This window comes from Talpa europaea, assembly GCF_964194135.1.
Source record: "Talpa europaea genome assembly, chromosome: 14".
Classification (NCBI taxonomy): Eukaryota; Metazoa; Chordata; class Mammalia; order Eulipotyphla; family Talpidae; genus Talpa; species Talpa europaea.
Genome location: NC_140082.1, coordinates 71,591,613 through 71,605,005, shown reverse-complemented (window position 1 = coordinate 71,605,005; position 13,393 = coordinate 71,591,613). Strand labels below are relative to the sequence as shown.

Below are 13,393 nucleotides of genomic sequence, written 5' to 3'. Positions count from 1 at the left end.
GTCCTCTCAGCCCCCCGAGGACGGGCCGGCCACGGCGACTGCGCGAGGCGCCGGCCGGTAAAGTCACGCTTTTCCATACTCGAGCCGGCGGCCGTTCGTCCCGGTTCTCGTCCTGGTTCCCACTGCGAGCGGCCGGGGCCCGCCGCCGCCCTGCGCCTCGAAGTTCTCCTCACGAAGCCCGGCGCCCTGCTCGACCCGGGCCGTCGGCCGGGGAGGGCGGCCCGCGGCCCCCGCGCGCCTCCAGCGCCCAGGTCGCGCCGGGGCCCTCACGCCCGCGCTCGCGGCCGTCCCGGGCGCGCCGGCCTCGGGGGCGGTGACAGGCTCCGTCCTCGCGGCCCGGGCCCGCCGCGGCGCCGGGGGGCGTCCGGGCGGGCCGCGGCGCTCAGGCGCGGGTCGGGTCGGCCCCGCAGCCCCGGAGCTGCTCCCCGAACGCCCGGGCCTGCCCCCCGCGCACGTGCCGGGTGACAGGCCCCCCTATAGGCTCCATACCTGCCGCCGGAAGTGAGTGAGGAGGGCAGTATAGGCATTTCCTGTGACGCGGGCGCCTGGCCTCCATTAGGCAGCAGCTGGGGGAAGAATCAACACACCAGGGAGCGGAGCGGAGCGGACCCGAGGACAGAGGCGGCAGCTGCCTCCGCCGCCACCCGCCGCCGCCGCCGCCGCCGCCGGGGCTCAGCCCAGCGGCGGGCCCCGCGCCCCGCAGCCGCCCCGCGGCGCCCCCGGCGCGACCCCCGGGCCGCGCACCCCGAGCTGCCTCCGGGAGGGGGGGGGGAAAGGGCCCGGATCCTCCTTCTCCCCCTCCTCCTCGCCCTCCTCCCTCCTCGTACCCCGGCCCTGACCCCCCCCCACCTCCCCGGCCCCTCGCCCGACCCTCCCCGGCCCCCGCCTCCCTCCCCCGCCTCGCCCCGCCGGCTTCCCACCACGGCCTCTCTCGGCGAGGAAACTCTGGCCTCCGCTTCCTCCTCCTCCGACTCGGACACCGGCGGAGCCTCCCCGCCCCCGCGGAAGAAACCCCGAGCCTCGGCGGCGGAGGGAGCAGGAGAGCCCGGGGCTTCGGCAGGCAGAGCAGGCCTCTCCCCTCCGACCTCGTCGTCCTCGCCCTCCTCCTCCTCCTCCTCCGTGGTGGTGGTGGTGGGACTCTCCCCGGCCGCCGCCCCTCCGGCCGCCGCGGCCGTCCCCCACCGGAGCAGCGGCCACAGCCCGGTCGGCGGCAGCATCATGCAGGCCAACGGGTCCGGAGGAGGAGGAGGAGGCGGCGGCGGCGGCGGCGGGGGCGGCGGGGGCCAGGGACAGACCCAGGAGCTCGCGTGCCTGGCGGCCCAGAACGGGGAGTCGTCGCCGTCGTCGTCCGCGGGGGACCTGGCCCACGCCAACGGGCTGCTGCCCGCCGCCCCCTCCGCCGCCAGCAACAATAGCAACAGCCTGAGTGTCAATAACGGGGTCCCCGGCGGGGCCGCCGCCGCCGCCACCGCCGCCGCCGCTTCCTTGGCCGCCTCGGACCTGGGCAGCAGCCTCAAGAAGAAGAAGCGGCTCTCCCAGTCGGATGAGGATGTCATCAGGCTGATAGGACAGCACTTGAACGGCCTAGGGCTCAAGTAAGTCCCCCGCAGGCAGCCGGCGGGGACGGCCGGGCCGGGGTGCGGGCGGGGGCTGCGGAGAGTTCCCGCGGCCGGGACCGGCGGGCCGCTCGGCCTCCCGGGGCAGGCGCCGGCCTGCAGGGACGGGAAGGCCCGTCAGCCCGGCCGGTTGTGAGGCGAGACGGGCAGCCGGAAGGGACCGTTGAAGCCCAGAGACGGGCCCTCCCCACGCGCCTCCAGAGCCCGATTGTCTGTCAGCACAGACGCGGGGGGCGGATGGAGCCGGGGATGATGAGCCTGCGGGATCCGCTTTTCAAGTGCCTCCCAGAGGCTTCTTTGTGGGACACCCCCGCCCCCAGCCGTGATAGACGCCCGGGCAGACCGCCGGGTCAGTCGCGACGGTCGTCCACCCGTGCCTGGGGAACCGCGGGGCCGGGTGACTCGGGAGGAGGTCGGTGAAGAAGTCTGACGGGAGTAGTGAAGGAAGCCGCCTGGTCGGTGCCATTTAAAGGCCCTTATGTGCTTGCAAGGGGCCTCGTAACTGGTGTGCAAACCTAATTTAATACCCAGGAGATGATTGCCTCTGAAAAGGGTCATCTGATCTGGTGAATCATTTATTTTCGAATACAATTTAGGTGGCCTTGTACACCTAAAATAGGGTGAAGGTAGACAGCGACCTTGGGCGAAAACCACCGTTTGGTACACACAAAGAAAAGCTAAGGGGTAGAAGGTAGGATGGGCGGGAGTGCCCTGGACCACCTGGAGGAGGTGGGCTGAGCACGACCAGAATAAGAGGAAGGGGGGAAACATGCAACAGTTTCCTAGCTTCAAAGGGTAGATTCAGCTCTTTAGCCAGTGTGTACTTTGGGGGTGATAGATTTGTTCTGGGAGAAATGGAGCACTTTTTAAATGACATAAGTGTTTGGGGTCTCAGATTATTATTGTACTGTTTAAAAATAAATGGAGCTGAATTAGAAAGCATTGAAATTTAAAAATTATGTAAGGCCTATAAAGGAAGTTTCTTAGGCATCATAATATTTGCTGGAAGAAGCCACATTTGATCAATCTTTTAAACTCTCAAAGAAAAATATATTGTAAGAAGATTTTACTTGGTTACCTAAGGAATAGGATTAGTATGGAAACAGATTGTGTAAATGCTAACAGAACATATTACTGAGACAAGAAGCAAGCTGACAGCAGCAGGAGGAAATAACTCGTGACTGTTTGGAACCTACACCATAGTAAATTTGCTATTTTTAGTATAGAGAGAAAGGGAATGATTTTTGATGCTGGATTTATTTTATTTGAAAGATTGACCAAGTAGAATTTCTGTGCAAAAATAATACCTGGATGTGAAACTCATCTAACACAGGTCGTTTATTTACCTTATGGAGCTCTAGTTGTTTTTATCCTTCAAAATGTAGTAATGGAGTTACCGTGTAGATCCTGGCTTTTCAATTATTTACAACACACCTTATATTTCATTTAACTTCTGAGGCATTAAATAGCACAAGTATGAAGAACTTAATTTTGATTCAGTTTCAAGAATTTGACTAGACATAAGTGTAGGTGATGGCAGCATTAAAATCTGTTAGTTGAGCCAAGCACATTAAAGCTATTTTTTTCTTCATGAGGTTTCTTAAAAACTTTTGCAACTGTTTTCATAGACATTAATTTATTTGGAAGAGTAAAACCCTAAAGTTGGTCAGGTCTTTTTTACACTGTATCTCTCCTGCAGCCAGACTGTTGATCTCCTCATGCAAGAGTCAGGATGTCGTTTAGAACATCCTTCTGCTACCAAATTCCGAAATCATGTCATGGAAGGAGACTGGGATAAGGTAAAGTAGGGCATATAGAGCTGTGTGACTGCTGCTAAAATTATATATTTGATGTGCATTTTGTGACATTTCTGTTTTTTTTTTTTTATACCAATTTTTGCAGGCAGAAAATGACCTGAATGAACTAAAGCCTTTAGTGCATTCTCCTCATGCTATTGTGGTAAGAGGCGCACTTGAAATCTCTCAAACGTTGTTGGGAATAATTGTGGTAAATACACTTTCGTTCTTAGTTTCACATTTATGCTTATTTTAGTAGGTTATTGATAACTCTGGGCTCCGGCTCTTTTAAAGGATAAGACTGAAAAATAGGGTTCATATATTTAATTTTGTAAACTAGAGTGAGTTTGTGATGTTTTAAAGTTTGAGGTTTTTATTTTAAAATCATTCTTAACAAATGTGTGCTTTGAAACTAGTTTATAAATTAAGCTTTTACAAATTAAATGATCTTCATACTTTTAGTTCTATTAATAAGTTTTATGTTTATAGAATTGAAGATAGATTATTACTTTCATATAAAATACTGAGTGTTAGTAAACAAAATGTATGTATATCCATAAAACCTTGAGTTGATGATGTAGCAATTACCCTCTTTTTAATCTTTTGGAATTGTAGTTAATTCTAACCAACTCTGTTGGTGTGCTCACCATTTCCATTCCAGTTGTGTGAATTGACAGTGTCGGTTTGTCTCTGTATCATTTTGGTAGGGTTTTTAATGCAAATTTGACCACTGGGCTCTGCTTACTGACCTTATTTCCCCCACAAGATCAATTTAGTTGTTTAAATGTCAGCTTCTTTCATAAATCTTAATGAATTCTTTATAGTGGTAGGCTTTAATTCTTTAGTAGTAGATGTTGCTGAGAGAGAGGCGAGGATAAGTTTTTTTCTGAGTGCTTGTGATTGGAAACCATGAAGAATCAGCGCCTGGCTGCTGACTTTTTAAACTTCTAGCTGATTCATTTGTTGTCAAAAGCAACTTCCTGTCTGGTGGGGGAGGGAAAGAAGGAGCATAGGAAGTGAAGTAGAGAAACCAGCTGTTCACTAAATATTAGTGAGTGTTACATTTTGATTTATTTTAAATTGGGTCAAACAGTCTTTCTGCCATTGTTTGTAAACCTTCTAGAGCCTCCTATTTTTGTTTTGGGAAGGAAGTTTGGAATCTTTGTTACCAAAGTTTTCAAATTTTTAATGATTTTGTATAATAGCCTAAAGAATAGACTTCAGATGAATTAATGGTACAAACAAGGGTCAACAAATAAGGGTTCATTTAAATTGATGATCTAGTATTTTTTTTCTTTCAGTAAATACTTAAAATATTAAAAATTTTTAACTTACTATTGAATCAGATAATTGATAATAAGTTAACTCAGGGAATAGTCAATTCCATGGTAAATTTTTAAAATTAAAATAGCTAAACATCTATATTTTAAAATATTGCAAATTTCTGGTAATATTTGGGATTTAGAAAAACACCTAGCTATATTTTTATTGGACAGTTTAACATAAACTGTTAGCTCTGACAGAATGGAAATTGACCCTAAAATAAAGACAATTAAATGGCCCAAAAAAGGATTGAGGTTCTTTTCCTATTGGATAAGATAACACTATTTGTGTGATGACAGTAAAAAACTTACCCAGAGGCTGTTTTAAAATAAGTGTGCATTCTTGAAGGACTTTTTTCTTTTTTAAACTTTAGCCAAATTTTATCTATAGTTTAGCAGTAAGAGCTTCTTTAATAGGCTCACTTCCCCTTTTTTTGTTTATAGTAATTGGAGATTTCTGTATTAATTTAGATTATGATTATTGTTAGAAACTTTCATTAGAAGCAACATGTAAACTGAAGAAAGGTAACTGTAGATAATAAGGCAGAATCCTTTCTTTTTACAGCCTGTTCAGTCTGTAGAGCACTCTAGGATCTAATAAAAGATGAAGATTAAATCTCTGGCTGAGCCTCATTCCATCAGACTATTTAGGTATTTATATAAAGAAAGAGGTTCCAGTTTTATCTCACTTTAAGCATTGATGAATCAATTGCTTTTAAAAATTAAGTTCAGCATTTTTTAAAGTGTTCTTCTCCATTCTAATTGTGTTTAGATTTAGTCCTCTCCCCCCCTCCATCTCCAGAAGATAATCTAATGTAAGCATAAGTTCCTTTTTAATACCTTAGACAATAACTATTAGGGTTCTTATTTTTTTAAAACACAATTATTTTAACTGTTTATACAGACACATTTGATAATTTACTCTGGTAGGCTTAGATTATGTTTTGTCTTTTTTTTTTTTAATATTTATTTATTTATACAAGCACTGGGTATAGTCAGAAGCGCAGGAGGATGAGAGAATTCACCAGAGACAGAGTGGGGAACAGAACAGGCAGACTGACGAAATACACTGCTGAGGGGAGCAGCTCGAACCGGCGCTACGGAGGCTGCAGGCAGCTCGCAGCCCAGCGCTTAACTGCTGCGCCACCAGGGGAGGCCCCTATGTTTTACTTTTTAAACCCGGATGTTTTTATTGGTCCAGACCATTCTTCCCTGCCTCCCCATATTTAAAATAGTTTCCACTCAAATGATATTACAAATACTAGAGTTTACTCTGAATTTTTCTGGAAGCTGAACTTTTTTTTCATTTGTGTTCAGATATGCTTAGCCATGTCTGGGAGAACTTGTCTGGATGAATAGCGAAACTTTTATATGTCTAAAGGTAGCTGATTACTTTTAGTATAATAGAGATCAACTTAACAAAAGTGTCCAGCTATGTATGTACCAAAATTAGTATTTTTAAGGAGCTTGGTTTAAATACAGGTCATTTCTCCTTTCTCTGAGTCATGATTTAATTGATATAACTTGGTCATAACCCTATTCCAAAGTTAATCAGAAGGCTGCCCTTGATAACCAGACTTCCTGTATATCATAACTTTGGGTTTTTCTTTTATATTCATTTTAATCTAATTAAATGGGAAAGGAATAAAACATTCCAAAGGGTGGGGGGGGGGCGCCAAGCAGCAGGAATTACCATGTGAGACTCTCTAAGCTGTCCTAACCAGGAGTTTGAAGTTTTTATTAGATAGTAAAAAAGAGAAAAAAATGTAAAAATGTTAATGGGCCCAAAGATGAAATATAGAGACCAGAAATAATACTTTACAGATTTTATTTTCTTCACCTGATTCTTGTTTTCATCTTCATTTAAGGTGCTCATGATCTTTTAAAAAAAAAAAAAAAAGAAAATCGGAAAGCCCTGTCCCCACCTCAGCAAACTTCAGTTTTACCTGATTTTTAAAAACTTTTTCAGTAAATAACAATTGCTGAAGATGTTTATTTTCTTGAAATTTACATTTTTGTGCTTTAAATTTGGAGAAGATACACTTTTGTATCACAAATGGAGAGCTTTCCATTCTATATGTGTCAAATAAATATTTTCTCAATCACATTTCTAGTTATGCATGCCAGCAGCATGTTACCATTCATATGTCCAGGATTGATATCCGTTTAAGGGTATTCTTTGTCTTAATCTAGACAAAATGACTCAGAGAGAAATGTTCTTGCTCTGCTTTTACAGCATTTCCTATATATATAAAAATATGTGTTTATATTGGCTTTTCAAAGTTTTACTTTGCTTGCTTTTTTTCTCCTGCTCTACCCCCATTTAAAGTGAATAACATGTTCTAGCAGGATCTTGGTGGGAAAATAAGGGGGAAATAGCATGGACCACTGTCCCTACACAAATTGGAATGGATGGTTAGGATTGTACAGCTGTCCAGACGATTGATACTGCCCCCCAAAAATAAGATTTGCTCTGAATCTTAAAATACAGTTTCCCTCAAGTTCTCAGTTGCTAAGAAATTAATTGAATAAATAATATACATATAGTGGTCAGTTTCATCTGGCATTTAAATGAAAAAATTCTGAAAGATTCTCAAGTTTACACTTAAAAACACTATGTAAAAAACTTTTAACAGTATATTGATAAATGGAAATACATACACTCTTTATTAAAGAGTTGAAGTGTTTTTGTTTTTTCCAGAAGATAAAGTGATGAGAGTGTCCAAAATAACCTCAAATATAAAATCCTTTGATTTTTGAATTGTTTTTATTTTGCTTAACCGTGTCTGTGTGTGTGTGTGTGTGTGTGTGTGTGTTGTAAAAATTTGTTATGTGTAATATTTCTAGAGTTATAGTTTATCTCATAATTTGAATTTTTACTGTCTTTTAGCTATAGATTTAAAATTAGATTATTATCAAACACATTATGTATCTTATAAAAGATGTATTTAAATGTATGCCTAATTTATGTGAGAGGCTTTATTTTTATTTACAAGCTTATAGGTTATGCTTTTCTTTTAAATACTCCCTAATGGAAAGTCTTTAGGGCAGGTCATTATACTCTTAAGTCTATAGAGACATGGTAATTTCTCCACATTGTTTTTTTATAGTATTTTTTAGTATTTTCAAGCTAAGCATGTTATTGAAGAAACAAAGACTGTCATTTGGATTTTTTTTTTTTTTAAGTAGATTTGAGTTCTTAGTCGTTTTTGAAGACTTCTTAGGAATATGGTGGCAAACATTTCCTATCTACTAAGTTTTCTACTGACATCAGTTGACTTGCTCAAGCATCAAAAGTAGATGAGGTAAAAGAGTTCATATAAGCAGCGAGTCTTTATTAGGTCTCAGGTTTAAAAGAAATTTCCAAATTTGATATTCACAACATCTCTTTTCTCTAGAAAAATGCTGCTAAGGTTGTGATGTTCACTTTCCAGTTAAAAGTAAAATAAAGAAACATTTAATAGTACTGAAGCCAAACACGTATAAGAAAAAACTAAATGTGGAAGTGCTTCACAATAAGCTGGAAGTAGTTTTTTTTTGAGGGGGAGGGTGTTGATAATTGTCTGCTTCGTAGTAAATGTATCAGGGCTCAGATTGCCACCAGTATACAAATATTGAAACTTTCTTAAAGTTGTTTACATTCCGTCTTCAATTAGAGACATCTCCATTGCCTCCTCAAGAGAGTGAGTCCATCAAACATGCTTGTCCTCTTTAGCCATGGGAAACTCAGTATTTTGCGCACCATTTGTTGGGCAGCTCTTACTCTTGATAAGCCAAAATCTTACACTTTGCTACTTCTACCCTGTGGCTTTAGTTCTGTTTTCTGGTCTACTTAGTCCTCCTTTCACAGTGTGACTTTTAAATAATCCTTCTATTAACTGGTTTTTCTCTATTCTTCAAATATTGTTACATAAAACTCTAAATGCTCTGTTATCAAAGTCAGGCTTTTTAAAAAGCAAATGTAAGAATATTTGTGGAATAGATTTAAATTTTCATACAAGAACTAAGTTCTAGGTTAGTGTTTTAGGGCAGAATTCATTTTTTTCCTCCCCTATGTTGATGCCTTGGTCACTAATAATCATACCTAATTTGAGATTATTTGCTCATAGCAGTTTTATTAAAATGTAGAATTGAACAAGTCACATTTAATCTATGACTCTATTAAGCCAAAATATTTTGAGTCATCTTAAAAGCTTTACAAAAGTTATATCAAAGGGCATAGTAGAATGGTTTCTACTGTTCTGTTTAGGCACAAACATTTTCTGAAACTTCCATCAACTTTTTCCTCTGACTGCTGCTTTCTGTCATGTCAGAGGATGAAGTTTTTGCTGCTACAGCAGAAGTACCTGGAATACCTGGAGGATGGCAAGATCCTGGAGGCACTTCAAGTTCTACGCTGTGAATTGACCCCACTGAAATACAATACAGAACGCATTCATGTTCTCAGTGGGTAAGTAAACTTAGTTTCTTAGACTCCAAGTTGATGAAGGGGTTGTTAATTTTATCAAGGTTTCCATTCCAAAATTACATTTCTTTAACATTTTTCCAACTTCTGATTATTGCTAAATTTTTATATAACAGTTTTCTGGATAAGTTCACTTGTATGTATACAACTATTTTTGTCAAGCTTTCCATATTAAAATAGAAAGATATTTGAGTGAAAGGGAGAACTATGTTTTGTTATTGAACTGTCATTTCATAATCTCCTATAAAAACTGTAAGCAATGTAGTTTCCAGTATAGGTGCACACAAGCATTCTTTTTTATTTTTTTTAAAGCTTTATTTATGCAGACAAGAGCTGGGGTGTAGGCCACAGGTGTGGGGCATGAGAGGATTCACCAGAGACAGAATGGGGAGCATAACAGGTGGACTGACTCAAATACACTGCTGAGGGGAGCAGCGGGTGAGACAGGAGAGGTCTGCTGCACCATGTGGGTTCGCTCCCTGGTCGGGTATCGAACTCATGCTGCAACTCATGCTTCATAGTGGAGACGTAATCCCTTGCACCACCAGGGAGGCCCCAAACATTCTTTTTTAATGAATCCTTATTATGTACTAGGTCCTTGGTAAGTACTTCATAGGTGTAATCTCATTTTATCTTTGTGTCAATCCTTTAAATGTTAAAGGACCCAAAGCCTTGATTCTAGATTTCCTTCTATTCTTTGCCTACACTCTTCACAGGTAATCTCATTCTTTTGTAGTATACTCTCCAGTACTGTCTATATGCCAGTGGGTCTTAAATTTCCCATGTTATCTGAACTTCTGCTGTATATATCTTATAGCCTACTTCTCTGTCTCCATTTGGATATCTAATAGATGTCCCAAGAGTTTCATGTTCAAAACAAAGTTCTTGATTCCAGTTGTCTCTGCTCCCATTCCACCCCTGGAGACATGTTCCTCCAATTATTTTCCTCATCTCAACAAAAAACTTAGACCTCATTCTTCCGTATTTTTTTTTCTAGCTTTAGCTTTGGCATGTATTGGCCTAACTCCAAAACGTCCTAAAATTGTTTGTTTCTCTCCTCCGTAAATCGTAATCATCTCTCCCAGAATGTTACAGTAGTCTCTTAATGAGTCACATTACCTTCACCCTTGCTCCCTTAACCCAGCAACCAGATAAATAAGCATGAGATGCATTAAGTCATTTCTCTCCCTTTCTTCAAACACACACACTTTCAATCCAACATCTCTGCACAAGCCCACAAGGTCCTTCATCCTTTCCTGCATCTTTTCTCTTATTCATTTCTCTCTAGTGATACTAATACTGTTTCTGTTCCTTAACTTGCCTTACCTTAAGGTATTTGCACTACTGTTTGCTTTGTTTTAAATGTTCTTCCCCAAGCTTTGCATAGCTGGCTAGTTGCTGCTCAGGTTCCAGTCCAAATATCTTCTCCTGAGGCTATCTTCTAGGCATTCATTCTTTGCCATATCCCTATGTTGTGTTTTGTTTTTGCTCTTCATAGCATTTTCCACTATATGATATGGCCCCAGCAAACAATATGACACATAATGAGTTTTCAGATATAAAAAGATGGACCTAAAGCGGTATAAGACTCATTTTAGGGTTTTTGCACATAAGGGAACTGAGCCTCAAAGAAGTTAAGTACCAAACCCAAATATAGCTAATAAGTCAGAACCAAGATTCTTAAAGCCTGATTTGACTTGATTCTCAAGTCATTGGTCTTTACCCACCACTGTATCTTGAAATGGTAAATTCTACTGGATATTTTAATATTGAGCTCACAACTTACTTTGTTTGGATTACCTCTTTCATGATGTCTCTGATTTCTGTATTTCTTCATTACCATTCACATGAAGAAACGTGCTTTGTTCTGCTAAATAACATATCACTTAATTGTATAGTTCTTACTCCAGAATTTCATCTGGAACTTCGTCAAGTTTATACCTTGAATTATTCACTTAAGGAAATGGGCCAGAAATTACAAGATAGGGAGTTAGCATTGGAGCCCAGGGTTTCTTTCTTTCAGTGCAGTATCCTTTCAGTAACACTCTGTGACTTCCCATAAGCAAATGTTCATTTGAAACCCTGAAGTTTTAGCATTCATAGATCGCTTTTGCAAAATTTGAGAGATTTTTCCCCACAAAGTTAAAAGTCAAGTTAAAACTTGACTCACAAATAATTATTTTAGAAACACTTTTTACAATATCCAGCTTCTTATAGGATGTTTTCAATCTGATTACTCATGCCATTGAAAAAAATTCCTGTCAGCTCAGGCACTATTATATACTAACTACTAAGGAAGCAAGTAGTTCTGTTAGGTAAGAAACTCTCATTTAATTATTATTTAGCTAAATAATAATTATTTGAGATGCTAAGTGAAATATGCTTTATGCAATTAAGAAAAGGAGGACATGATACGGTAACTGAGAGTTTTGTTCATATTTACATTATCTTTCACTAAGTTCTACCTGCATACCAGGTTCTACCTGCATACCAAATATTCCACCTTATTTAATTCTCACTGTCTTATTTAATACCCTTTTTACAAGTGAAAGAACAGATTTGTCTGGCAGAGTTCCAGTTTTAAAGGTTGTCCTTTTAAGAGCAGCCAGAACCAGTCAGGTCACATTTTCAGCAGGGGGCCCTGATGTGTTCTCCAGAATCCATGAACATTAGCATTTATGGCTTCTTCAGCACATACATACAGTAAATAAAAAAACCTCCCAGATGTTCTGCTTTGGGATTTCAGTACCTTTCAAAGGATGAGACAAGAACAAATATCCAGTTAATGCCATTGAGTGCTTTATGGTAAACACATGATGGTTTTTGTTCTTGTTGTTTTTGTTTAATTAGTTTATTATAGATACCTTTGAAAATTTTTGTTTCTGTGTTTGTTTCATTTCATGATTAAGAAGCAGTTAAGGTAGCCTAGTGGTTAAGAGCAAGTTTGCAACTAGAATTCCTGGGTTTCTATTCCTAGTCTGCCGCTTTACTCTAAGCCAATTACTTAAGCATTCTATGCCTTGGTTTTCTCATGAATAAATATAGCATAATAGTGTTCACATCATACAGAATTGTTATGAACATTAAATAATATTAGAACAGCCTGGCACAGAAGAAGAGCTACCTATAACAGTAAATACAAGAACATATTATTAGTAAATAGCAACATAAAAATATGTATATTTAGCTATTGTTTTTATAGTAATTATATCCAAGTGTCAGTTTGTATTAATGAATTTGGATCCACTGTAGAAATTTCTTCTTGATAGATACGTCATAGTAAGAAGTAGATAATCAGTATTTTTTAATTATGTTTAAGCCAAAGAAAAGGGTTTGATGTTTCATTCTTTCTCTGTCTTATTTTTAGGTATCTGATGTGTAGCCATGCAGAAGACCTGCGTGCAAAAGCAGAATGGGAAGGCAAAGGAACAGCTTCCCGATCCAAACTGTTAGACAAACTTCAGAGTAAGTCTTAATTTTTGGTGTTTCTGTGTTGTTTTTGGCTTTCTTTAGATGTTATGAATCATTTAGGAAGACTCCTGTCTAGATATACTCTTATTGAGTGGTGATATAAAAGGGAGGGAGGGATCCATTAACAGACACTGAGCAGATTATCAAACTCTGCCCTGGAGTCTAAAAAGCTAGCCCCAGGAGCCAGAGAGAGGATGCTGGTCACAGAGAGTTCCCTTTTCATTTGTTTATGTGGTGATGTGCCTCTTAAGTTTTTGTTTGGGGAGAATTATTGTGGTTAGAGAAAAAAAATATGTAAACCACAGTTTTAAGACATCAGTTTTTAAATATCTCATGGATAAATTGTTTTACCCTCCCCCCAAATATTTTGTGTAACTTCCAAGTTAGACTAGAGGTTTCATTTTTGCCATATTACATAGTAAAGACCTTCTTTCCCTCTCTAGTTAAATCATATCATTATGTTTCCTGTCTTCATGTTAGGGTGAGAGTGGAGATCCTAAGATCTCATCAATCCATGTTCAGTCAGGTACGGGGTATTAAGGGATTGGAACAGATCAGTATCAATATCAAAATAGCAATTATTCCCAAAATTATTATGATATCCTTGGCTTTGGAAGCAATTTGGCAGGACCTGGAACTTCTTCTAGGTTTATGCCTTGCTCTTGTTAAATGAAGATTTTTCTTAGATTCTCTGTAATGGTTAGTGTCCCATCATCACCACTT

At 41.0% G+C, this 13,393-nt stretch overlaps 1 protein-coding gene across 5 annotated transcripts in view; it reads left to right on the top strand.

The window, feature by feature from the left end:
- Positions 1-930: 930 nt before the first annotated feature.
- WDR26 (WD repeat domain 26) overlaps positions 931-13,393 on the top strand; it is a gene marked incomplete at both ends in the record, with an annotated part of 41,319 nt that continues 28,856 nt past the window's right edge. Inside the window, 5 exons of one of the 5 annotated variants that reach the window (XM_084253994.1) lie at positions 931-1,595; positions 3,316-3,415; positions 3,519-3,623; positions 9,048-9,184; positions 12,567-12,664. In XM_084253994.1, coding sequence (XP_084110120.1) covers positions 1,219-1,595; positions 3,316-3,415; positions 3,519-3,623; positions 9,048-9,184; positions 12,567-12,664 — 817 coding nt within the window. The remainder of the gene's footprint in view (positions 1,596-3,315; positions 3,416-3,518; positions 3,624-9,047; positions 9,185-12,566; positions 12,665-13,393) is intronic. The other 4 variants (XM_084253993.1, XM_084253997.1, XM_084253995.1 and 1 more) reach the window with 4 other exon arrangements.